General features: G+C 39.2%; 3 protein-coding genes across 3 annotated transcripts; all 3 read right to left on the bottom strand.

Annotated features, from left to right (window-relative positions):
- Nucleotides 1–1980: 1980 nt before the first annotated feature.
- sphk2 (sphingosine kinase 2) lies at nt 1981–14535 on the bottom strand. Its single transcript, XM_053327017.1, has 8 exons — nt 14448–14535; nt 10518–12123; nt 8472–8621; nt 8282–8376; nt 8075–8190; nt 7393–7590; nt 5668–7261; nt 1981–4738 (listed from the first exon to the last, which is right to left on the bottom strand). The coding sequence occupies exons 2-8, from the start codon at nt 10993–10995 to the stop codon at nt 4676–4678; spliced, it is 2694 nt and encodes an 897-aa protein (XP_053182992.1). The 5' UTR covers nt 10996–12123; nt 14448–14535; the 3' UTR covers nt 1981–4675.
- Nucleotides 14536–14852: 317 nt separating this feature from the next.
- rpl18 (ribosomal protein L18) lies at nt 14853–20272 on the bottom strand. Its single transcript, XM_053326648.1, has 7 exons — nt 20216–20272; nt 19491–19577; nt 19266–19373; nt 17775–17873; nt 17520–17643; nt 16133–16202; nt 14853–14989 (listed from the first exon to the last, which is right to left on the bottom strand). Exons 1-7 carry the CDS (start codon nt 20216–20218, stop codon nt 14914–14916), a joined length of 567 nt encoding a protein of 188 aa, XP_053182623.1. The 5' UTR covers nt 20219–20272; the 3' UTR covers nt 14853–14913.
- A 1700-nt stretch (nt 20273–21972) lies between these two features.
- si:ch211-120k19.1 (uncharacterized protein LOC563199 homolog) lies at nt 21973–24330 on the bottom strand. The gene is made up of 4 exons (XM_053327372.1): nt 23997–24330; nt 22432–22502; nt 22204–22233; nt 21973–22092 (listed from the first exon to the last, which is right to left on the bottom strand). The coding sequence occupies exons 1-4, from the start codon at nt 24328–24330 to the stop codon at nt 21973–21975; spliced, it is 555 nt and encodes a 184-aa protein (XP_053183347.1).
- Nucleotides 24331–24736: the final 406 nt, after the last annotated feature.

Consider the following 24736-nt stretch of genomic DNA (forward strand, 5'->3'; position numbering starts at 1 on the left):
TCAGCTGTTGTGAAGAATATGGTCCTTCACAGAAGAAAGAGATGCTGACATAAAGTTTGACATAAATATATAAATATAAGTGGTGAAAGAAGTACTTAGAGCTTCTACTTAAGTAAAACTACCAACACAGCAATTAAAAATACTACATTACAGTAAAAGTCCTACTTAAGAAAAAGTATCGACAGCAGCAAAATGTAGTTAAGTATTGCAGTAAAAGTACATAAATGTTACCGGCTTGATATAGTTAAAGTATTGCAGTAAAAGTACTGCAACATTATGAGTGATGTAGTATGCAGTATTACAGTAAAAGTACTGCAGTATTATGAGTTTGATGTAGTTAAAGTATAACAGTAAAAGTACTGCAGTATTATGAGTTTGATTAAAGTATTACAGTAAAAGTACTGCAGTATTATGAGTTTGATGTAGTTAAAGTATTACAGTAAAAGTACTGCAGTATTATGAGTTTGATGTAGTTAAAGTATTACAGTAAAAGTACTGCAGTATTATGAGTTTGATGTAGTTAAAGTATTCCAGTAAAAGTAGTGGTTTGGTACCTCTGACTGATATATTATTATATATGACATCATTAGATTATTAATAGTGAAGCATCAGTGTTAGAGCAGCATGTTACTGTTGTAGCTGCTGGAGGTGGAGCTAGTTTACACTACTTTATATACAGTTAGCTAGTTTATACTACTTTATATACAGTTAGCTAGTTTACACTACTTTATATACAGTTAGCTAGTTTATACTACTTTATATACAGTTAGTTAGTTTATACTACTTTATATACAGTTAGCTAGTTTATACTACTTTATATACAGTTAGCTAGTTTAGTCCAGTGGTTCCCAACCTAGGGGTGGGGCTCCTCCAAAGGGTCAGCAGATGAATGTGAGGGGTCAAGAGATGATTAATGGGAGAGGAAAGAAGAAAAACAGTTTTTGGAGTTTTCTGTTATCTTTGATTTTTGGTGAAATATTGGATCACTTTGAACTTTTATGGAAATTAAACCATGTGAGAAAAATCATTATTTGATGGAGCTGTTAACAACTCATAGACATCGGAAATGTGAACCTGACTACACATTGCTCTTTGTAAGATGTCAAAAGCCAAAAAGGTTGGAAACCACTGATTTCATCTTTAACAATATGCTATATTGTAAAATCTTATTATTATCCATTGTGTCAAATCTTCATCTGAAAAGTAACTAAAGCTGTCAAATAAATGTAGTGCAGTGAAGTATAAAGTAGCATCAAATGGAAATACTCAAGTACAAGTACCTCAAACTTGTGCTTAATTACAACACTTGAATAAATGTACTTAGTTACTTTCCACCTCTGATAAATAAAAGTGATGTTACAGGAATATGTTGAAACATTCACATTCACATTCAATTTATTATAATTTGAGAATTTCCCCTCTGGAGGATCAATAAATTATTGTATAGTTTAGTTTTATATTCTCTAAACTTTGTTGCTCTTCCTCGTTGTATTTTAAGGGAGAATTGTGCAGAGCTCTGAATAAATTACAAAATACTTTTTTTTTGCATTTTGCATGAAATACACCTAAGTTGGTGAATGTTTCCACACCCACTAAGCAGATGGAAGGAGAGCCAAGACATGATAGTATCAGCACTAAAACTATAAGGGGTGATGAGAAGACATTTTGAATACATTTAGAGGCATTTCTACCTTTCTTGTGTGTAAAATATCTATTTTAATTTAAGGTCGGTTACAGTACAGATAAGACATGTAAATGTCCAAAAGCGGCTTTAGAGGTTTTAGAGGAGTGTGTAACTTGGTGAAAATCAGGTATGAAGTCAGTGAACAGCTAGTGACAACATATAACTTGTAACATTTCCTTCTTATAAAAATGTGTCTAGTTATTATCAAAGTGCATAACTATAAGCCAGCCAGTCTGGCCTTATTCAAACAAAATCAGACACAAACATCTCTGGTCCAAAAGAGAGAGACTGCACATTTTACTACACAAACAAAGCTTGGATCAGAGATCTGATTCCCTCTGGGGCCGCTGAACTAGGTTGAACTCAGTGAAGTGTATTTACTCAGAGAAGCTTTGTGCCACACGTGACGAGTGTTTGAGAGAAAAGGAAAGGCCTGAAAACTGAACAAAAATCATGAAACTGTTGTGCAGTTATTGATCTTCTTTGTTAGTTAGTATACTGTGAGTGGCTGGAGTGGAGATAAACTGTGTGTTCATGTATGGGCAGCAGTTTAAACAATTAAATTAAGCTGATAAAAGCAAGTTCCCTCTCTTCACATCATCAGTTCAGATCTTTAACATATGAGAAGACACATGGAAGACAAATGTACAGCAGATTTTCTCCAGACAAACTTATCAAGTTACATTTATTCAAAACCATATATAACTATTAACTGTACATTGTATATGTATATATTTCATCATTTTAGTAATAATTACAATTTCATTACAGGCAGTCCACTACAGACATCTTAATGGCATTATCAATTGAGGGGTTAAACCCCAGCATTGTCCAATCAGATTGGTCTATGACACCACAGTCCGAGCTATGGTCACAGACGACAAACTGTCATTACTACTGTAGTCTCTTAACATTGAGAGTAAACATTTTGGATCAACTTCAATTCAAGGTGTATATAGATTCTTCTATTTGGTAATGTTATCAGCCTAAACTCAAATTGTACTCACATGTACTCTGTAGCCGTGTAAGCACAGTGTAATTGTGGTAAACTAGCTGAATTGTGTGCTCAAAAAGAGAGAAAAAAAGGACAAAGACAAAAAGCAATGTAAGCCTGGTGAGCAGTCAAGTTTGAACAGTTTATGATCAATATCAGAATTTACAGGCTTATAATACAAAGGCATTGATTTTTCCAGGCGTGACGAGACATACAGTATTTGATGATGAGCCGAGGAGTTCTGACATGATCGTACTGATTGATACACTGTACACGCTAATAATTTATCCTTTTTAATTCCTAAAATGTTTAAAATATCATCAGTTCCTAGTAGAGCTCTCCAACGTCTGCTGTTTAATTTCAGGAGCAAATCATTTATTTATATTTTAATCCAAAATATAAATCTATCACTTACTTCACCACATTGGTTCATCAGCTAGCTAATTTTTCACAGTGATTTTTCTCTTTTTTCCATCCATCTGATAAATATCTTGATCAAATGTCTGACGTGACAACACAGAGTTACTGAATTTTAGTGTTGTTTAGTTTCTCTACAGCAGGAATTTTAAGTTTCTAAATGATTCAGTCAGTCCAACCTTTCAAAAGCTATGAGTGTTCAAATTGAGACATTTAATCCATTTCAGATTAGGAATGTACTGCGATCCATTTGTTATAGCATCTGGACTAAGGTACTTAGTACTAGTGCATCCTTTTTCTATAACAAAACACTGTTTCTGATTCTGTGTTACTCTTTAGATGTATCTAAAAGCTCTTGTTCTCTCTGGTGTTTCTGTGCTGCTACAACTCAAATTATTGTGCAAAAGAAATGCACAAACGACAGAAGCGTGTAATGTAATGCTTTCAAAGATGATTACTCACAGATGTGGATAGACGTAAACTAGTGCTGAGGGCTAATGTGAGTGATAGTGATGCTGAAAGATTTCTTGAAAACGCACAGTAGAAAACCACTAACAAAGAAGCTTGTTTTGTTCAGTTTTTGTTATTTTATGTGTTGCAAAGTCTGATATCACTGACATCATCATTGTGCATCCACTGGCTAAGAAAAGCAGGCGGATTATGTAAAAATGTCAGTAATATTCACCGTTCAACGGTTTCATTGCTCCTATGAGTGTAATGAACCTGAAAAAGCTTGATCTCGCTGCTCTACGTTAAGTCACTTGTATGAACAAAATGGTCTTTTCAGTGTATTTATATCCACATTCTTCTCCATGGGTGCTTGGAGAGCAGTGTGCTCTATGATAATAGATGAGACCTCCCAATATGTCAAAGTATACAAGCATAGCTTCGCTTTGATGTAGTGGACGGACAATATAGTAGGTGGATAGAGATTTAAGAAGATTTAGGTTTCTTTTAGAAGTAAGAAAGGACAAATTCACACCCCTCCTCTCCAGTGGCAGATAAGGCAATCTTTTCAAGGACGGAAGTTTTTATACTGAAACACTGGGGATGTGGTGGAAGATTGGGGTGATATTAGGGGGCTCAAGTGAATCTCAGTGTATTTTATAGCATTTCATATTTCAACAACTTTCTCTGAATTAAATCTGATTTCTCTCCATCTCACTGTAAGGCAAAATCAGGTAGTGCTTCTCTGCATGCATACTACTACGTATACATCCAACACATGCACTATCTGCACAAAAAAAAAAAATCCAAAAACATTCGATTGTTCTTCCCTCTTATTATCCCAGGCTGTGCAGTTTTCATGCTTCTCAGGGTACGCTGAGCGTAATCCAACAGCTGTGCAATGAGGCGCATTTTTCATCCATTTTCAAATTTGCTAATAATCCCTGCAGTCCTGCTCCAATGATGCATGGCTCGATGGGTTATCCCTTTCATTAAACCCCAGAAAAGCAGTTTCAGCAATCCAAGCAATTTTAAGTCTGTCAGACCCCCCCCTCCCCCTTCTCAGAGTATAGATGGCAGCAGAGATTACATAATTCAGTAGAGTGCTGTCAATCAGCTCAACCAATCCCTGATTAGAATCGGGTAATCTTCTCTCCAGAGTCACCAACGATGAGACGGGCCAGGGAAGGATGAACCTGTGTGATAATGAGACATCATAAAAAATACAAATGATAAGTCTCACAGTTACTTTTTAACACAACAGCACAGCGTTAACTGAGCTGCCGCACATGTAAAACAGGTTGTATAAGGCCTTTTGTCTGAAGTCTGACAAACTGCCTGAAGTAATGTTACTTGGTAATGTCTGCTGAGACCACAAGTATGAAAATGAAACAAATCTGGGGGTGTTCAGTTAGAAAACAGTGAGGTCAAAGACGTAACTTGTGTAACACACTTGGATCCCGAAACTGACTGTCAATGATCGAATTGCATTTTGGGTAATGATGGCACCAAGGAAGGAAGACAAGATACAAGGAAGATATGCATAGAATAAAAAAGACAATATCTCTAGATCTACTACTCATAATCTGATAAGTACCCTTTGAACACTTGGTAGTATAGAAATATAAAGTACATCAAGTCTATTTAATAATAAAAGTGTTAAACAAAACAGGCAGGTTTAAATCTTTCTTCTCTGTCTTGCAAATAGTTCAATTGAGGCACTTTGAGCAATTTCTACAATCAGTTGTCAACAATGCAGACATTTCTTGCTTTTCTGTAATTAAAGTTTCGTTTGAACAATGGACATGGATTATTTTTACAGCATAGCCTGTCACCCAAATAAATAAAGTATTTTTATGAAAGTAAATGATTGACATTCAATTTGTTCCTACTACTCCCTGTATTGTTAAATTAAGTTGAAGTATTTGATTAATCAGTCAAAATACAAATTACAACTGGCACAGCCCTGCGAGCGTGTACTTTATATACGGGTGGATCGAGAGCTAATCTAACCTCCGTTACTTCATGTGTTTAATGAGCTCCACTGAGCCACAGTTACATTACAGACTGCCACGCTACATGTAAGATGAAGTCAGTAACAAGCACCATTTTTTGTCTTTCTCACCTGTGCTTGAAGCGGCCCATAAGGCACCAGTTCTCCGTCCACAGTGAGTGTTCCCCGTGTAGACAGAGGCTGCAGCCTGAAGGCCCTGCAGGTAACGTGGCTCACGTACGGCGAGCTGACGGAGTGGTGAGTTCCTCTCTCCATGGCAAAGAACAGTCTCAGTAAGGTGGCTCTGGAGATTCCTGCCCGCACAAAGGTGAGGTGGATCAGCCCATCGTCAAACCTGGCCTGGGGTGCAGCATGGAGGTCGGCCCCCAGGTGGCTCTGATAAAGGGCCAGGACCAGGACAAAGTCCCCTTCAATGGTCACCCAGTCTCTGGTAGGAAGGGGTTGGTCAAGGGGGGGTAATAAGTCATCCCTCGGGAGATTTAAAGGCAGTGAGACGAAAGGACGGTTCTTAAGGGGTCCTGCTGGCTCAGCGATGTCAAAGTTAAAAGATGACGACGGCGTGCGTATGGAAGGTGAAGGAGAGGTTGAATTTGGGGTGTTAGGACGTGGGACGAGGTAGGATGAGGAGTGTGGGGAGGCACATGAAGGGGAAGATGGGGGTGTGGGAGAAAGAGATAGAGAGAGGGAAGGGAGTTTAGGGGGCAGGGAGTTTGAGTGGGAGTGCTGGAGGAGGGAGAGGGGCCTTGGCCGGGAGGCGTTCTGGTTTTGGTCCAGGGTCTTGGGCTTGTAGGAGAAGGGAGAGTGACGAAAGGGGGAAGAGATGGTGAGAGACCGTTCACGGGCGACGTCCAGTGGGTAGGGTTCTTTCTGGTAGTAGGTTCCATTCAGATCCATGTCCTCCACCCCATATGAAGGACCAGAACCTGTGTCGGCCTCCTGACTGAGCGGCTGATTAAAGAGGGCGTTGGCGATTTGGCTAGAAGGGGCTGAATTCTTTCTTAGTGCCTGTCTGGCTTCCTGAAGGCCATCTTGATAAGGTAAACCTTCTTCATCTGCCTCTCGCCCCATGTCTAACCCGTAGCTCTCTCCGAGCTCTCGTGCATGCAGTACTCCCTCGCCCTCCACAGACCCACCACTGCCTTCGCCATCCTTCCCCCTGTTGTCCTCCTCCATCTCATTGGAGTCTTGCTCTGCTCGTCCCTCTTCTTCCCTTTCATCCTTGATCCCCTCCAATCTTTCTGCCCTTCCAATTCTGCATTCATCCCTTTCATTTGATTCTGAACTAGTCCCTGACCTCTCCTCCTCTGCTTCCATCTCAATCTCCCCCTCCCTTTCCCTCTCTCTGTCCTCTGCAAGGCTGCTTGCCCTCACCACACCAGTTCCTCCTCCTCTGGCTCTCTGCCTTCTTCTCTCCCTTTCCCTCTGCCTCTCTTCTTTTTCCCTCTCTCCTTCACCCTTCCGCAGGCTTCTCTGCTCACTGATGCCCATGTCAGAGGAGGTGCGATGGATGGGGGTTCGACAGAAGCCCTCCAGGCCTTCAGTGATACTGCGGGAGAGGGGTCTCCTTGGCGGAGGAGGTGTAGAATCTGGTGATGTGGTGACAATAGAGGGCGGCAGATAGGACAGACGACCCTTGTAGGATCGCAGAGAAGCTATCCGCACCAGGGTGCCCAAGGTGAAGCGGGCTGACCCCAAGCCACGATACCTGGAGTAAAGTAAAAATAAGTAGTTGATAAAGAAAATCTGTCTTTGAGTGGAAATATGAACAAGATGAACAAAACAGTCAGTGATTGTTCTTGTAGTCAACGACAGACGTTATTTTAAAAACACACTCACCTCTCACTCTCAATGTCTACATCGGATACAAAGCCCCAGGCAACAGATAGGAAAGAGAACAGTCTTCTGGGTGCTGCATTACGTGGGTTGGAGGGAGGGCTTGTTGTCACGGAGATCACATCCATGGGTCGGACACCGCCTCGACAGAGCAAAAAGCAGCAGTTTAAAAGGAGGGGCTCCCGAAGGCACATGTCATACCTGCGGGAGACATAAAGACAGTATCTCCTTTCAGTAAAGATAAAGAGAGAACTGTACAAACAAATCCATACAGATAAGATAAGAAGAAGTAAGAAGATAACCAGTGAGTTTGTGAGTGAGGTTTATTTGACTTCAAATTACGTTTCAAGAAATAAACACAATCATTATCTTTTCATTTTTCTTTATGAAGTTGTTTTAGTTTATAAGTGTTTGGGAATGTTAACACAAACCATAAAACTGTTTTAAAAGATGACTCAATAAAATGTGTGATATGACAGAGCTTGCTTCATAAATAATTTTGTATGTTTAATGGTGTACAACAACCTATAAACATCAGATTATCAGAATAAGATAAGAACATCAGTTTGACAAAAAAAAAAAAAGGTTGAGATTCAAAATGGTTACAATTGCTTTAACTGTTTTCATTAAGCAAATAATGGAAACAGCTAATAATAATAAAGTATTCTTCTGTAGACATGCCTACCCTGCATGGTGGTTGACGGAGCCAGCCAGTGCATTCCCAGAGCCACAGGGCAGAATGCCAACAGGTACTTTTATTGCTTGTTCCCAGTCAGGACGCTCCATCAGCCCATTAATTACCTACAGGAACATAAACATATGAGTGGATACAGTTTACTCCAACGTCCCTGAGTTTCACCCATCTTGGCTGACCATCAAAAGCTTTACAAACCTCATGCAGCAGACCATCCCCAGAAATAATGATGATGCCATCCCACTCTGGGAGCGATATCTCTCGGATGAGCTCCCTGGCATGGTTCTGACGCTCTGAGACAGACCAAAAAGAACATCTGCTACAAATGTACATTTTATGTAAATGTAATATTGTTCTCATTATGCTGCCATTGGCATTGGTGTGTTACCTGTCTGTATGAGGTTGTAGCTGATGTTTGCCTCTCTGATCATTGGCAGGATGTGGGTCTGACACCACTGCATTGCCTGGCCTCTCCCACTGAAGGGATTGACCAATAACAGTAGTCGCCTGGGACGAGGTAGCAGACTTCTTGAAAATTCTATATGAATGAGAAGGGAGAGCATGAATTACTTTACCCAGTTTGTTTATTGTTACTTTTTATTTCATTCTAGTTTACCCTTTATTTTATTATATTTTCATCATCTCCTTACTGTATTTCATTGTCTTCTACTCTCATCTTGTTAATGTTGGCCTTATTATTATTATTATATTATATTTATTATTATCATTATTACTGTAAGGAATAAGGGAAGGAACTGGAGATACTCTGCATTGTCCAAGTCAGCCAACTGGAATGTAAGTTAAGCTGTTATAAACAGTGTTGCACAATCCTGGACTTTGAGTGTGTCATTTGAAACTCCATTATTTCACCTGGATCACAGGATCTACTTCACACCACACACAGACAGTGACACTGTTTCTAGACAGAGGGTCTATTTAAACTGTGGTAAAAGACAACTATCACATTTTACTCCTTTTCTTCACTCTGAGGAATTAATTTCTTCTAAAACTCTAAGATTAAGTTTTAAAAAAAACTCTAAATGGATGCCACTGGTGTGGGGAAGGAGATGAAATTACTGCCCTCTTGGATAATCCCGGGTCATGCAACAAAGAACAAAAACAGAAAACCAAACTAACCAGTACTATAACGTCCATAAGGATGAAAATGTGAAGAGCAAGGATAGCATGTGAAACAGAAGGAACAGGAGTGATTTAGTAAGACAACTGCGACAAAGAAATGAAGAAAAAAATGAAGGTTATGTGAGAATAGAGGAACAGAAATGAAGGGTCAAGCAGACCGCTGGTAAGGAAGTAATGTGTACTCTAACAGAGAATGAATGAGATACCAGCAGAGGAGGGACAAACTGAGGATTGGGACAGTTTTATCTGCGTAGGTGAAGGAGACATAGATGTTAAGCTGAAGTCAGGAAAGCAAACTATGCAGAGAGAGTAGACATATTTGGGAGATGGGAGGAAGGAGATAGGAAAAGATGGAAGATGCTGGTCAAGTGTGTGATGTATGGGCACTGATGAGACAAAGGTAAACATTCACACACACGACCGGTCAAAGTAAACACTAAGCGAGGCCGGGCTTGGCTATTGAGACTGAGGGGGATACAGCTCATGGAAAGGGGGTGGCAAGCTGCAGGAGCCCTACCCTATCTGTCTCTACATTTATCACTGAATCCTATAGAGCGTGTGCAGGACAGATAAGGACATAAAAAAGGGCATGGAGTCATGTATAACAAACAAACAAAAGAAATCCAAACTAAACACCCAGACTAATAAATATCACAGCCTCTTAGGGTGTTGTAGTATTAATCTCTCTTTGTTTTAAGCCAGATAACCCCTAAGATGTGTAACTACTCTCTCTTAGTAGCAAAATGTGTGAGCCATACATACAATGGGGACTTGGGTCACACTGACATTAAGCTATATTTAGCCAACATTTACAAAGGAGACATAAATCAAGGCAGCACGAGACCACATTGTGTCGTTACTCGTAGCAAACAACAGGAATTAAAAACTTATTCATGGAGAAAAACGTTTAGACTGGCCAAAGTAAATCCTTTCAACACTGTTATCTACTGTAAACTACCAACAATGCCCTTTTAATAAACTATTCACATTTCATAAACCTGGGATTTGATAAAAATAGAGTTCAGTCAGTGCTTGATGATTTGCGCAACGTTGATTATCCATCTATAAAAAGGTTTTAAGTCTCCGAGAGTTGATTTTTATAACATACTGTCATGAACTAAAACAGGCGGAGAGTAAAGTAAATCTTAAAACTGATATAAAGTAGTCTGCAGTGTGGTAAAATAAACAACATGTATACTCAACCGACTGCTACAACCACCGAGAGGGTCTTAAAACAAAAGGACACATGACCCACTCTCAGCTGACGAGCCACGACTTGTACAAATATACTGACCTGTTTCAGCAGTGACGGTCACGCCTCTGAGTAGACACTGCACAGCAGCCGACCACCTCTCGGCTTCAGCCCTGCTCTCTGCCAGGTAGGCCCTCACCTGCCTGCGCCGGGACACCCCCTTCCTTCGTTTGCCTGGTGGGTACCAGTACAACACCAGGAGAGGAGGCGCAGGGGCACGAGGGCAGCTGCATCCCACCAGCTCTGATAAAGGCAGCAAGAGACGGGCTTCTTTCCCCGCCCGTGGCGACAGACGCTGGATATGTATGTGGGTGTGGGTGAGGGTCAAGGCATAGTTGGAGGCCGGAGCCGGAGTAGGTGAGGCAGCAGGGGAGAGACCCCCTGGACCACCAGGGCTGTTAGGGCAGCTGTTATTGTTGCTGTTACTGCCCGACCCCCAGCTAGCAAACTGGCCATGAAGGAGGGCTTCTGCTGGGGAAAATGTTGAAGTGTCTGGGGATCGCATCCTCCCTGCTGACATGGACGAGGGTCACCAGGAAAAATTCAGTCTAACAAGCTGCGGGGTAGTTCGGCGGTTAGAAGCTTGAAGAGTGAAACTTAGCAGCTCTTCTGAGATTTGCAGGGAAAATCAAACTGTGTCCTAATATCAGTTTGAGAGCTTCATCCCTGAAATCTCCACAAATTCATTCTTCTTCAGTGCTTGAATTCAAGAGATAATGTCACAAAGTTTGCTGAGTTTCTGTCCCCGTCTGTCCATTTCAGAAAAAAGAAAAAAAAAATGCTTCCAGTTCAAAGGTGCTTTTGTTCATGTACTTATCCAGTGAAGATGGGAACTGCTTAACACCAGTCCTTTTGTCACAGTTAGAAATCTCCCATGACAGTTTGATCTGAAGAGTCGTCAGCTTCTACAGTTTACTGCCAGTTGAAAAGTGGACAGGCGACACGTCAACATATTTAAAGACAACAAGACTTTAAAAACTGAATTTGCCACTATGAGATCAGTCATTTAAAACAAGAGTGTTCTTCACAAAGTTTGCATAAGTAAAAAATAAGTTTACATTAAAACTTAAAGCCGCCTATTGCGAAAACAATGTAAGGCAGCTGAGCAGCTACAACATCAACAATAACTCTTTAAATAATTACACAAATGGACGAAAATCAAACTTTAAGTTGCATTAAAAAAGTGAATAAAACAAACACACCTTGCGTGAACAAGGAGGCTACAACAATTAAATTAAAGAACAAGTAAAGATTTCTGTAGAATATGTTGCATGTTAAGTGCTGGCCAAAATGTAATAATGCCACAAAGATATGACAAGTGCAGGCTTTTTTCAAGACCTTTGATACCTCCACTGCTATCTCAGTGATGTGTAAGAGGCAGACAGGGAGTGACTAGGCCAGTCCTGTAGACAGTAGTGTGATACATTTAAGTTTCATCTAAACAAACTGCTCCTGCTTAACTTTGTTGTTTGTTCTCCACAAGAGGAAAATGAACACTGAAATGGACAAGTGGAGACTCGACAACGAAAAACAAACACAGAAACAAAACAAAAGACAAACAAGGAGACGGTTCCAGGAGGGTCCTTGATTTATGTCATGGTAAAGTCCTTGAGCTGAGCCTCACGTTCCCTCCCATAGATCTTTGTTCCTGTGTGAAGACAATGAAGAAATGGACACTTATAGAGGAATGTGTCTCTAATTCACTTTGATTTCTGACTCACGTTTTCGTAATCAGAATAAAACAAGTACAGATGAAGTAGAAGCAACGGAAAAAGTTTCATGATAAGCAGAAGAGATTGTGGGTACGAGATGAAGCAATACAAGATCCATCATGCTCCTTGACCGTAGGTGCGTCTTTGCTGTGGCACATAATGACTCAGAGTCACACATCCTCCGCAGCCTTGCTGAGACACCACATTATTTTGGATGAAAGGTTGTCTGAGGATGACCACAAGTGCTTCGTCATTTTTCATTTTCCGGGCTTTTTGCCAAATACGGTTTATGGACACAGTGTCTCTTTCACAATTTGAATCTAGGACTGAAATTTCGTAAATTGCTAGCTTTAATTGTACCGGTTTTGGGTAGTTTCGCAATAGCCTTAAACTGTCTAAACAATATTAATACATTTTACTAAGGCTGCATCCAACAATAATTTCCATTACTGATTCATCACTCAATCATTTTCTCGATCAATGAATATGGTGTTTGTTCCTTAAAATGTCAGAAAATTGTGAAACAATGTTGATCAGTGTTTCCTAGAGCCCAAAGTGTCTTATTTTGTCCATGACAGTCCATAATCCCAAGATATTCAGTTTAATGTTACAGAGGACTAAATAAAAGATAAAATAGTCGCTTTTTTTGAATGATGAATGATTATCAAAATAGTTGGTGATTAATAGTTTATTTATTTATTTACTAACTAATGGACTGTTTCAGCTTTACATTTTATTCAACGGGAATTTGTTCATATAAAGTCTGATTTCGACATAATAATCACTATAAATTCATATGATATTATTATACATATACACACTACAGAAACATAGTCTCTGACAACAAGTTTAGCATTCATTTCACTGATCTGACAACTAAGAAAGTGACTCTGACAAGCTAGTTAGATGTTTTCTAAAGCTGTACAGGCCTATCTGTATGACAATAAAGGGGAATATATCAGTATCATATAATTTTAGGTATATAGATGATAGGTTACAGTATTGTTAAAGCTCCAACTCACCAGAGTCCCGTTGATTAGACTTTCTACTTCAGACCTTAAGTGCGTCAAAGTACAACTGGACTATCACCGTAGGACTGTTGTTAATCCACTAAATTAATAAAACTGGTCATCTCGCTTTCATGTTTTACAGCCAGGAAACATTATGTAAGCTGTGGTGCAGACAAAATCAATACTTGGCTGATGTCCTGCTCTGATAACACCAACTCTAAAACGGACTTCACTGTGATGCCCATTGTTGCACCTTACGTCCTTGAAAACGCAGGGCGGGGACAGAAATAATAATATCTGCAGGCTAATTTTGTCTCCACACAATGAGGCTGCTGCTGAGTAACCTACCCAGGTATTTTGGGGGAACTTTCTGGTAGCTTACACTTTGAACTCAAGACCATTTACTACACAAAGGGGCATTGTTACACACGTAAGATCAGCGTTAACTATTTATCTAAAAAAACAACCCCGGAGACGTAAACTATGTTTCACCAACTTGACCCGGTGTTGTGTCGAAGTCTGTTCCCCTGTCGATATGTGTCCCCCTCTCCTCCATAACCCCAAACCAGTCGTCTTCTGGAGGTGCTTACCCTAAACACAAGCTTACCTTAACCAAGGCAGCTAACTGTAACCATAATCTAACCATAGAATCCAACCCAACTTTAACCAGAGGGGAACATTATTGGAGGGGTAACCAACTTCGACACAACACCGGTGACGTTAGCCGGCTAACTCACTTGAGCTAACCCTGAGCTGTAGTTACAGTAAATAACACACCCGAGCTGATGAACCACTTTCATTAACATTCTGAAATAATTATCAAGAATCAGATGCAGTTTAGAGTCGCTGTGAATTAATCCGAAGGCTAAATTAACTACTGATAACCAAGGTTAGCTGATGTTGTGAGGCTACTGTAAACTGACAGGCGCAACACCGCGTTGTGTCAGCTAGCACTGGCTAACATGGACGCTAACTTCATATTAACTTCCTACACGATTATTAACACTTTATTCCTCTTGGTGTTACCACACTGAAAAGCTCCAGCTCCACTATTTTACGCCTAATTTATTAGTTGGTTATATAAACTGCCCAAGTTAGCGCAGCGTTTACATGGCAACGTTAGCTACTCATGATGTGAATCTATAATGCGGGGACGTAATGTTGTTAACTGGGAACTTTGTGTGGTTTTCAGCACCGGACTAGGCTAAGCTAAAATGAATATAATAAAACAAAGAAAAACAAAATGTTACCTCATCTTGCCTCCCCTCTCACGACGACAGACGACTCGCTTGCTCTGAGTGCTGTGTCGGTGCAGGAAGTGTCTGGAGACGCAGCAGCAGCAGCTTTGAGCGGCGGAGAGGAAACCCAATGGCGATAAGGAAAACATTGCAACACCCACCGACATTCTCCAATCATTGACAGACCATCACTTCCTGGCCAAGTCATTTTTTTTTCCATGAACAGGTTTTTTGTTTTTTAAATACCAAACACAAAAACATCAGTGAGAGCTTTAAAAAAAAAAAAAAGAAAAAAGAAAAAAAAAGAAAAGTACAGGGTAGATGTTTTAGCAGTGACAGTCCTCTCCACAGTGGTCTTTAATTTCAGCTCATCTGCTTCAAATCACTCCATGAGCAATTAAAACACAAGAGGCAAACTTTTTTTGTACAGCCATCTTTTTTATTTGTATCAGATTGCATCAGAAAACAATGAGACAGACTAGTTCTTGTAAGCACGGCTGGCTCTGCGGCCACGGGCTCTCTCGAACTTCCTGCCCTTGGAGCGGATGTAGGGCCTAGAGGAGAGAGAGAAAGAATAGTTTAGTATAGTATGATGGCATCACACAACAAACATCTAACACATCACTGCCTAACAATGACCCGAGAGCCAACCTAGCACTCACTACATCTCTAAAAATGGTAAAAACAAATCAACATTTCCCTCCTACCTGAGTGCTACCTACTCATTTAAAGTGTGCATTATGACAAAGTATTGGCACTTGAATACAATAGTCATTGTTCCTGTTATAAGAAACAAGTGTTTCTTACAACAGCTATGACGCATCAAAATATCTGCCGTAAAAAAAGACCCAACTTCTAAGCCTGTGCTGTGTTTAAACCTTAATAATAAATGACACTCAGAGTTAACATATTCAACATTTTAGGTGTTTTGAAATTATCAGAATTTAAAAGAGCGTAATAGGATTTATCCAAAAATCTCAATCAACTATTAAAACCAATTCAAATTTTTTGTCTCCAAGTATGCAATTTAACTTGCTTTTAGTAAGACTTTAGTGCACACTTTGAAGAAATCAAGAGATCTAATTATTTACACCTGTGATTTTCTGTATTACTTGATAATTAAGAACATATATATTTAAAAAAAAAAATACACCTTTGCTCAGGAAATTAAAGCTTTGGTCTCATCACATGAAGTAAAATATATATTAAAAGATTCATAATTTGTTGTGTAGTACAAGAATTAGGCTAATACCTGTTATGGAAAATTAGCCAATAAAAGTTATCTATATCACCAATCATATTGATGAGAATATAAGAACCACAGCAACACCCCCCCTCCCATTTACAATCTTTTAGAAAATTAATAAAAATACTGTTTAAAACTAGCAAAGATATATAATATAAATATGGGGATACATTTAAATAAGTCATCACTAAAAATATAAAAATAACTTGAAGTTATTATTTAACATGTCAAACCACATCCTGCCTGATAGGAGAATCAGATATGGACAGAAAAACAAGGAGCAAGATGGAGGAGAGGAACTACACCCGAGGAGAGTGTGACAGAGCTACAGAGTGATGAAAGTAAAATGAATTATATCCAATCTGTAAATACAAGACAACCCCATTCAAGTATAATATCCAAAAGATAGCCATTTGTCTTATTTTTTTTTACAAAACAACTCTTCACATACTTGGTGTGGCTGTGAGGGGTTCCAGGGGCCTTTCCGAAGTGTCTGTACACCTCTCTGCCTTTACGGGGACCTGGAGAACAAAAGACAAGAGACAAACTGGTTAGGAACACTACACAGCTGCTTAAAAAAACTAAACGTATCAGAACGTATTTAAGTCCAACAAGAAGCAAGTTATTCTTTAACTCGACATTAGAGTCAGACCTTATGCACAGGCTAAGCAATGAGTGACTGACAATGTTTCACTCACTGTATAATACAAGTCGTGACCATGTTTTTGACATAAAAAAAATAAAATTGTATCACCAAGTGTGAAAAGTGAGGTGTATTTCCATCGGATGCATTTATTTCCCCTGTAGGTGAAACATTTTATAGTTCCACATGTTTAATGATTCATGACATGACAGCGCAACTCCTTTTGCATTTGGCCTCAGGATAACAATGTTTTGACATCACACCAACACAATGCTTCATACACAAAACGGACACCAGATGCCCCCCCCCGCCCCTCTAATACAAGAGTAGACCTTACTTACTCAAAACCACTGTTGGCAGGTAGTTTTAGGAATGTATTAATATTGTAGTTACAAAGGTTTTAACAGCCTGTAATTCATCAGATAATCATCTGGATCTCTGAATTTTGACAAATATGGGCACACTGTGCATAACAAATTGACCGAGCTGCACAGGTACAGATAATTATTGTGAAATATGAACATCTGGTAATGAACTACCAGCATTAAGGCAACGATAAAGATGAAAACTTCAACCAGTCTTAACTGTAGCATTAAAACATAATAGGGTTCCTTGTGTGCAAGAGCACACGTTATCTGCCTGCCTCCTAAAAACAACCAAAACGTGCCAGTGTGCAATTAAAATAGTGACCTGTTTCTAAGGAAATATCCGTTCTTAAACCAAAGTGCCAAGCAAAACCAAGACCACATTAGTATCAGGTGCAGTTTCTATCAGATTATCTGCTGAAAAATAGTCTTGAGAATGAGCAAGGCAAATATTTAGGACTGGCAAAGTATCACTAAAGGGATGAAAAGGAACATTGTATTTGCAGCAGTGTGTTCTTGTATCCAAATAAATCCAAAGTCTGAGCCAAACTGAGATAAGTCTGTTCTCACAACAGTGCAGCAGACCTGTAAAGATTTGGACACAGGGCACAATACAGAAAAAGCCCTCTGTGCTCACTACAGAGACTGTCCTCTTACTGCACCATCACCCCAAATGATCTGTTAGAAATATGCCATCCTTTGTTTAAAAAAATACAAGTACTGACCAGCTACACATAAAAAAAGGGTTTTAAAGTAACCTGCTTGACCACAATAAATTGTATCTACTCTAAATACATTGTGTTGTAATTTGAGTGTAAACGTATAGTTACCTGACAGCAGCACTGTGCCCTGTCCTTTGGGAGAAGCCAAAGCGAGCTGGTCAAAGGTCATCACCTGACCTCCTGCCTTCAGGATCCTGCGGCGGGCACCGTCAGTGACCCTAAGAGCACAGATCTGTGGGACAAATAAACAGTGTCAACACATTAATAATGTTACAGTGAAATCTTCAGTAGAATGAATGAGAGGTTATGGGGGGGACGGGGACGTAACAGGTGAAGTTTCTCATTCTGAAAATGAAGTCTTACCTTGAGCTTGGGGATTTCCTGAATCCTGACATCATCGGTGACTGTTCCCACAACAACAGCGATTCTGTTCTCACGGCCGGGCATCCTCATCTTACGGATCTGGGGAAAGGAAGGGAAGTCAAAGATGAAGTGAAAATGTCTGACCCAACTGACCACAGGACTACCACATCTCCAACATTCCCCTGCTTTCAAAGTTCAGACATGTGGTACGTATGTAATATGATATGTGCAATACATTTCACTCTTTGCTGTATCTGAGCAGGCTGTATATACTGTAGATAACCACTATATGTATATAGTGTAACTTTATTTTACCACCTTATTATCTCAACTCCTTGTACTTTTCACTTCTTAATACTATTTGTATCCTGATGACAAGATTGTTGTGTTATTTTGTGTAAGTAGACAGAGCCACGAAACTGGAGTCAAATTCAATGTATTTTAAAGTATAGTTTGCCAACAAAGATTCTGATGAAGAAAGTTGTTTGGCTGGCTGACATCAATATCTTGGTGTCAATACATTTGTAATTCGATCCACAGTCTTTCACCTCAAAACACGAATATGATCTAATTAATTTCATACATTTCTAGAGTTCAGCACTGAGGCAATAAAACCTCACTGGAGCCAGATGCACTGATCCCATTTTTATTCTACAGATATTTCAAACCAGGATTTTGCAAGTACCGTTTACTAATCTGATACAAATGCCATTTTTTCCAAAATCTGTATCCCTCACTTAAATTGATACCAATACCAATTGAGTACTTCATTTTGAAAGTCTTCAAATTATTAACATTTAACAAACAATGCTTGTGTTGACTGGCTGTGAGCAAGTCCATGCAAAGTGTCATTTTCTAGCTACGGGTGTAAAAATGATTGATTTCAGTAATCATTTGAAGGGAGATGTTTCAATGATACTTGGTACCGATTTATTACAGTCAATACCTTAAAAAGGTATCAAGTGCCGATACCCAACCCTAAATCTGATAAGTGCCATTTTTTCCATAATCTGTATCCCTCAGTGTGGAGCTCATCTTTGATAGGTACCATAATATCACAGTTTGTTATAGTACATAGTGTTATAGTACGCCACGCCATGTTGGATCTCATTAAAGTTAAAACCTGAAGAGTTCGGTTTAGAACCTGCTCTATGTGTAAAGTGCCTTGAGATAACTTTGTTGTGATTTGGCGCTATACAAATAAAGATTGATTGATTGATACTTATAAAAATCAGCAACCTGTTGTAACTGACTGAATGCAATTGATATCATAAACACCTCATTTTAATACAATAGCAAAATAACTGGATCTGTCACTTCATGGCCGATTCTCCATCTGCTTCATCAGGTCAGTATCACACTTAAACGCGTTTACACCTGGAAAAGGACCATGTGCTACACACTACAGCTTCCTCACACAGTAAATCTAATCAGACACAGGGAAGGATTCATTAATGCTCGAGACAGGACGGGGGGAGAAATGAGACTTACCAGACGAGAGATGGAGATGGGGGGCCTGTTGGTCCTGCTCATGAAGAGCCTCCTCAGGACAACCTTGTTGAAGGAAGCATTGGAGCGGCGAGCCAGGAACCTGTACAACTGTAAGGACACAGTAATACCATTAAGATCAAATTACAAGCAACCAGATAGGTAACTGGTAAAGTTCACGTGTGACAAATGTGTACAGGAAGTGAACCATTTCTGAAACATATTTACCTTAACCAGGAGCCTCAGGTAGATATCCTGACTCTTTGGCTCCTTCCTGTGCACCTTACGGTCCTTGTTGTGTCTGATGTCGACTCCCTTTAGAAAAAACACAATAATTAGTATGTTACAGACTTCACATTAGACTTACATTGCATCCTAGCTTGATTACTTAGTATGTGCTTTTGTATTGGCTGATCCTTTAATATACACTCACATTTCATGCTGGCAAAATCTACAACTAGCGATAGGTTTTATTTAGTATAACTTGAGCTATAAGTAACAATTAGGTGCGTCTTTCAGTACTTTCTGGCAGACCAGCATGCACCAAGTTAAGAGGCCGGTTCACACGTTGACACTCACGATGAGAAATGCACATAAGCTAGCTGCTCACAGGCAAGGCTAAGTTTAACACTTCGTAACACGCTTAAATACAAGGGAACACACGTTTATGGTTTAACACAATATTCCGCTTTTACAGACAGTATCAGAGCTCGTTTTCTGGTCAACTTCAACGTGTGAAGCATCTGCCTGGACAACACTAATGTCGGCAGCGAACAAGGTGAGCTAATATTGTTAACATGGTCAAATAACACCAAATCATGACGGCACAGTAACACAAACTACATTCAGCATCAGTCAATGTTTCAATCTTGAAAATATGTGTGTGTAATTCAGAGGATGGTCGTGGATACTCAGGTTAATCATGGTTTTAGATTTCTGCTAGCTGCACCTACCATCTTGGACTCAGAGCGAAAAGGGAAAAGGAAGAGCGGACGTCTCGCGATAAACAGTGCGATGAAATCTCGGACGCCTGATTGGCTGCAGAGCATGCGCCTTCCGGCAGGCTGACGTCACAACAGCAGGGTTGATTTTAGGATGTTGCCTCTACCGTCAGAGAGGACTAATCAATTATTTATTTATCATTTATAGACCTGTATTAAATCTACAAATAAAGAAGTATGTCTCAACCAAATTCATTCCAACTCATACAGGTTTTCCACGTTTTATGGAAATTATGGTCAACAGACCTAATTTAAATGAAAATTATGAATTATTATATTAGATTTAAGATCGCAGTAAAATATGTTGGTATGGATTATCACAAATGGATGAAGTTTAGTCAGGATACGGTGTAGAAACCATTTCAAATATTTGAATGGCAGCAGCTAATCAAATCTGATCAAAATTGACCAGGTCCGGTTTGGTTTTATAAAGCATAAAGTACAAATGATCACCCAATTCAAGTAAAGCAGTGATGATTATACTTGAAAAGAATATAATATGGAACCATCCATTTCTGATATAAAACATTTCTTTCAACACTGGATCATATTTGAACATAAAATGGGAACTATTATGATTGCTTTTTTATTATGAAAAGGTTCCTATACTTCACTGTTGCTGTAACATGTAACATGTTGTTAATAAAAGTAACAGTTGTTCTTTGTGAAGACTAATGTTGGTTTTCTTTTTGTCTGTGAGATATCTGGATAATAATCTGGACATTTGTCAGTTTTCAGTAAATGATGGTCCTGAACCCCCCCCCCCCAATAAAAACTGTTGACAGAAAGATGTGCCGATGTAAGTTTTTCTTCCTTTCTAAGCTTCATTCAGTAACTCATGAATTCACTTATCATAAATAATACAGTGTATAGATAAACAATATATACTACACCATGAGGGAAGATAGTTGCTTTTTATTGGACACATGAATTAAGTTGCTGCACCAATCCAAAACACACATTAAGAAAGACATGTCTCATTGGAAAATGTCTTTATGCCAGTTTCCAAAAACAATAAGATGAATTACTTTAATTTCGGCCCTTTGAAGGAGCTGAAAATCTACATATATGTAGTTGATTTGAATCTAAATGAAATAAAATGATCATACAAAAGTTATTTTCAAAACAAGTGTATTTATTCAATAATAAATACAGATTTCAGAGTGATGGTAAAAAAAAAGAAAGAAAGAAAAGAAATTCAGTCCAAGGATGTAAACAACAAAAGAAGTTACTTCACAGTTTCACAGTTATTTTTTCATTGGCTGGACCTAACAGGACATTTCAGTTATGTGACATGTACAGTAACCATTCATCTAACCAAGTTATTCCTCTGTTTGATACTGAAGGTAACAGTTAAGTAAGGATTGTTCTCTAAACCTCCAAAAATTGATGTTGATTACACCAACAGAAATATCTGCAGGATTAAACTCAGGCACTTTTGTATCATTATTATTCAGTTTTGCCTACAGTGTTTCATTTTGGAGACGAGAAGGTTGAAACAAGACAAACACATCACAGCTGAATCATGTGGGCAAATCAGCTGATTCACAGTGTGGCACCAATTCAGACCTTTGAGATGTGACCTTTCTCTTATTTAGGAATCCTCCCTCAAGTTATTTTTGAATGATTTTAACACAAGAAAACACATTTTTTTTACACTGAAATCACTGTCATTCCATCCAAAACTTGTGATGTCGAGAGTCTTGAACTTATTCATGTTTGTGGTCATGCTGCTGTCTGAGGTGACACAGGTAGATTGTGAACGTCAGAGCAATGCCTCCCAGAAACACAGTCCGCGCCACTGGAGGGACCAGGGCAAAGTTCACTGCCTGAGATGGAGGTAAAGATGAAAAGAAAAGATGTCATTCTGGATCTATGCCTCTCTTCCTGTGTGTGCAGCCAGAAAATGACCAAAGATGGAATATACAAGAATATCTCACCTGCATTGTTGACCAATACACCACACCGGTCTATAGAGACAAACAGGTAAGCAGAGACAGAGAAAGAAACATGTTTTACAATGTATCTTTGAAGCGTTTAAAATAATAATACCTGCACCTTTGAATGTGATAAAACACAAATCACAGTCAACAAATAAAATAACAAAACAGTGCCCCATACATTCATCCATTATCATAATCTAAGGACAACATTTATATATTTTATACCTTGTAAGAAGTCCAGAATTTTTGTCTCCAGTCTTCAAATAGGTCGTCTTTGTTTTCCAGTAAACTTAAACCTAAGAGATGGAAGAGCTGTTAAACATTTTAATGAGACTTTGTTGGGTCCATCAGTAGAAACAAGTGTAACTCACAACATTTCCAACATTGTCAGGTCAAGTCAAGCCAATTTTGATAACATGAAATCACAGCTGTCAGGATCCAGTTCCCCGCTGCTCCCTCTTTCTGTGTCCATGTTTTCTTTCCGGGGCCTTCTGGTACCTACTGCATCCACCCTCCTCTGCACACCTGATTCTCATCAACCTGGTTTCCTGCTCTTCACATCTACAGCATTTATAAGCCGGTCTCTTCCTCCACTCATCGCCAGTTTGTTGTCTCATCCACCGTGGTAACGCTCTCGGCTCTCGGCTCTCGGCTCTCGGCTCTCGGCTCTCGTGTTTAGTATATTTTGACCCCTGTTTTTGGATTTTTGGATGACACTTTTGCTTTGGACTTACCTGTTTTGTGTTTCCTTCCTCTAGCCCTGCCATTTGCCTGCCCTCAGCCTTGCCTGGCCCAGCCCTGTGGTCACCAGCTGCATTTTTGTTTCTTTGTGTTCAAATAAACTGTCTTTGGCTGCTGATCTGCATTGTGGGTTCAGTCTCTGTTCAGTTCAGTGAACTCCTGACAACAGAAGTTATCTCAGAGCACTTTTCACATGGATCAAGTCTAGACAGTATTTACAGAGACATGAGTAAGCACTCAAGTGTTCAGTTGGTAATTTATTATATTTGGGTTCATATGTAATTGTTCATTTACAATAATTCTCAATAAATTAGACTCTTAACAATTCTTTAACTGACATAAAATGCTAATATGTAAGGGTTTTTTTTGTGTCAAACTATTAAGCATATTAAGTTCTTTCTTAGAAACTCTATATTTGTCCTGAGAATTAACAGTTAAACAGCAGCTACTTTTAGGAAATCATTGAAAAAATATTAATTTCTTTTGTTTAACAGCTGTTTGACATACAAAACTATACACTGAAAACTAAGCTAATTTAGTATTTATTTTTTGCAAATTAACTACTAAGTATGAACTCAAAGGTATTTAAGAACTAAACCAAATTTCCCCCCCTCATAATTATTGTCCTAAAAATTAACTGTAGAATACCTGCACATTACTCAGACAATTTCCATGAAATTAGTATAAAATAAAGGAACCTGTAAAATAAAGTATTACCTAAAAAACATATGACCTATAGTCCAGAAATATTGAATGACAATGCCTGGTAATATTCTGTACATGAGTACAAGTCTGTTAGAGATATGGTGCATTGATAAAAACAAGGTTGTCGGAATTACATACGTGAGTATTGAGAAATACTCAGTGCATCTATACATTTACACGTGTATGAACAAATACAAAATGTATAAATATAATTACATTATTTTCCATAAAGATGTTCTGGAGCTATAAAGGGAGAGTTGCGGAGGTTGTTTTTCTCAATGAGACCCAAAAAGAGTCACACACTTATATCAAACATATTTAAATACATTTTGTAATGCACTTACCAATATAAAAGGCACTGATGGTGAGAGGAGCTGCAATCAGCTGATCCACCACAACTTTCCCTGTCACTGCCTTGACACCGCCCCCTGGCAGCATCCTCTCCAGGCCTCTGAGCCAGTGGTAGTTGAAGTTGGCATGGAAACAGAAGCCAACAGTTGCCACACGGGCCGTCTGACACCAGTCAATGCCAGCTGAGCCCTCTGATGTGGGGCCTGCAGCAGATTTTCCACCAAGCACGCTCTGTTGTATGAGGTCAGCAGAGGCAAACAACGTTGTGTATCCCACCACGTTGCTGATGTAGGGGTGAGCCTTGAACGCAGCCCAGGCTCTGTTCATGGTGAAAAACCTGATCAGAGAGAGAATACAGTTCAAGAAATGATACTGAAAAACAGATTTTTTTTTTCAGCTGAATTCATTTTGAATCAATCTTCTGGGTGCCAGTGTTAACACTCTGACATGTTTAAGTGAGGAAGATTTTAAAATGAATAATCAAACTGAGTAATGTATTTTATCCTAAAAGCACTCAAACCTACCTTTCAGCGTGACTCCACTAACACTTTTCTCCTAAATGTCCAAAGCCGTACAGACACGAACCGTTTTCTGTTCTGTTGGACGAGGAGGAGCTGATGTGAATCTACTTGTGAGGGAGGTCTTCTCACAGGGTCAAAGTTCGGCCACTGTTGTAGAGTGTGTGTGATAAGACCTTTTTATCAGCCTGCTGGAGAAGAAGCTGAGAAAATAC

The sequence above is a fragment of the Scomber japonicus genome, chromosome 10 (genome assembly GCF_027409825.1).
Source record: "Scomber japonicus isolate fScoJap1 chromosome 10, fScoJap1.pri, whole genome shotgun sequence".
Taxonomy (NCBI): domain Eukaryota; kingdom Metazoa; phylum Chordata; class Actinopteri; order Scombriformes; family Scombridae; genus Scomber; species Scomber japonicus.

Coding starts and splice junctions, on each gene's coding strand:
- si:ch211-120k19.1 (XM_053327372.1), bottom strand. CDS start 24,330: ATGAACAGAGCCTGGGCTGCGTTCAAGGCTCACCCCTACATCAGCAAC. Junction 22,234..22,431: donor AATTCTGGACTTCTTACAAG/GTATAAAATATA, acceptor TTGTCTCTATAG/ACCGGTGTGGTGTATTGGTC. Junction 22,093..22,203: donor TGTATTGGTCAACAATGCAG/GTGAGATATTCT, acceptor CCTCCATCTCAG/GCAGTGAACTTTGCCCTGGT.
- sphk2 (XM_053327017.1), bottom strand. CDS start 10,995: ATGTCAGCAGGGAGGATGCGATCCCCAGACACTTCAACATTTTCCCCA. Junction 7,262..7,392: donor GTAGACATTGAGAGTGAGAG/GTGAGTGTGTTT, acceptor ACTTTACTCCAG/GTATCGTGGCTTGGGGTCAG. Junction 4,739..5,667: donor ATGGGCCGCTTCAAGCACAG/GTGAGAAAGACA, acceptor ATTATCACACAG/GTTCATCCTTCCCTGGCCCG.
- rpl18 (XM_053326648.1), bottom strand. Junction 19,374..19,490: donor ACCTGAGGCTCCTGGTTAAG/GTAAATATGTTT, acceptor GTGTCCTTACAG/TTGTACAGGTTCCTGGCTCG. Junction 14,990..16,132: donor ACCCCTCACAGCCACACCAA/GTATGTGAAGAG, acceptor TCTCTCCTCTAG/GCCCTACATCCGCTCCAAGG.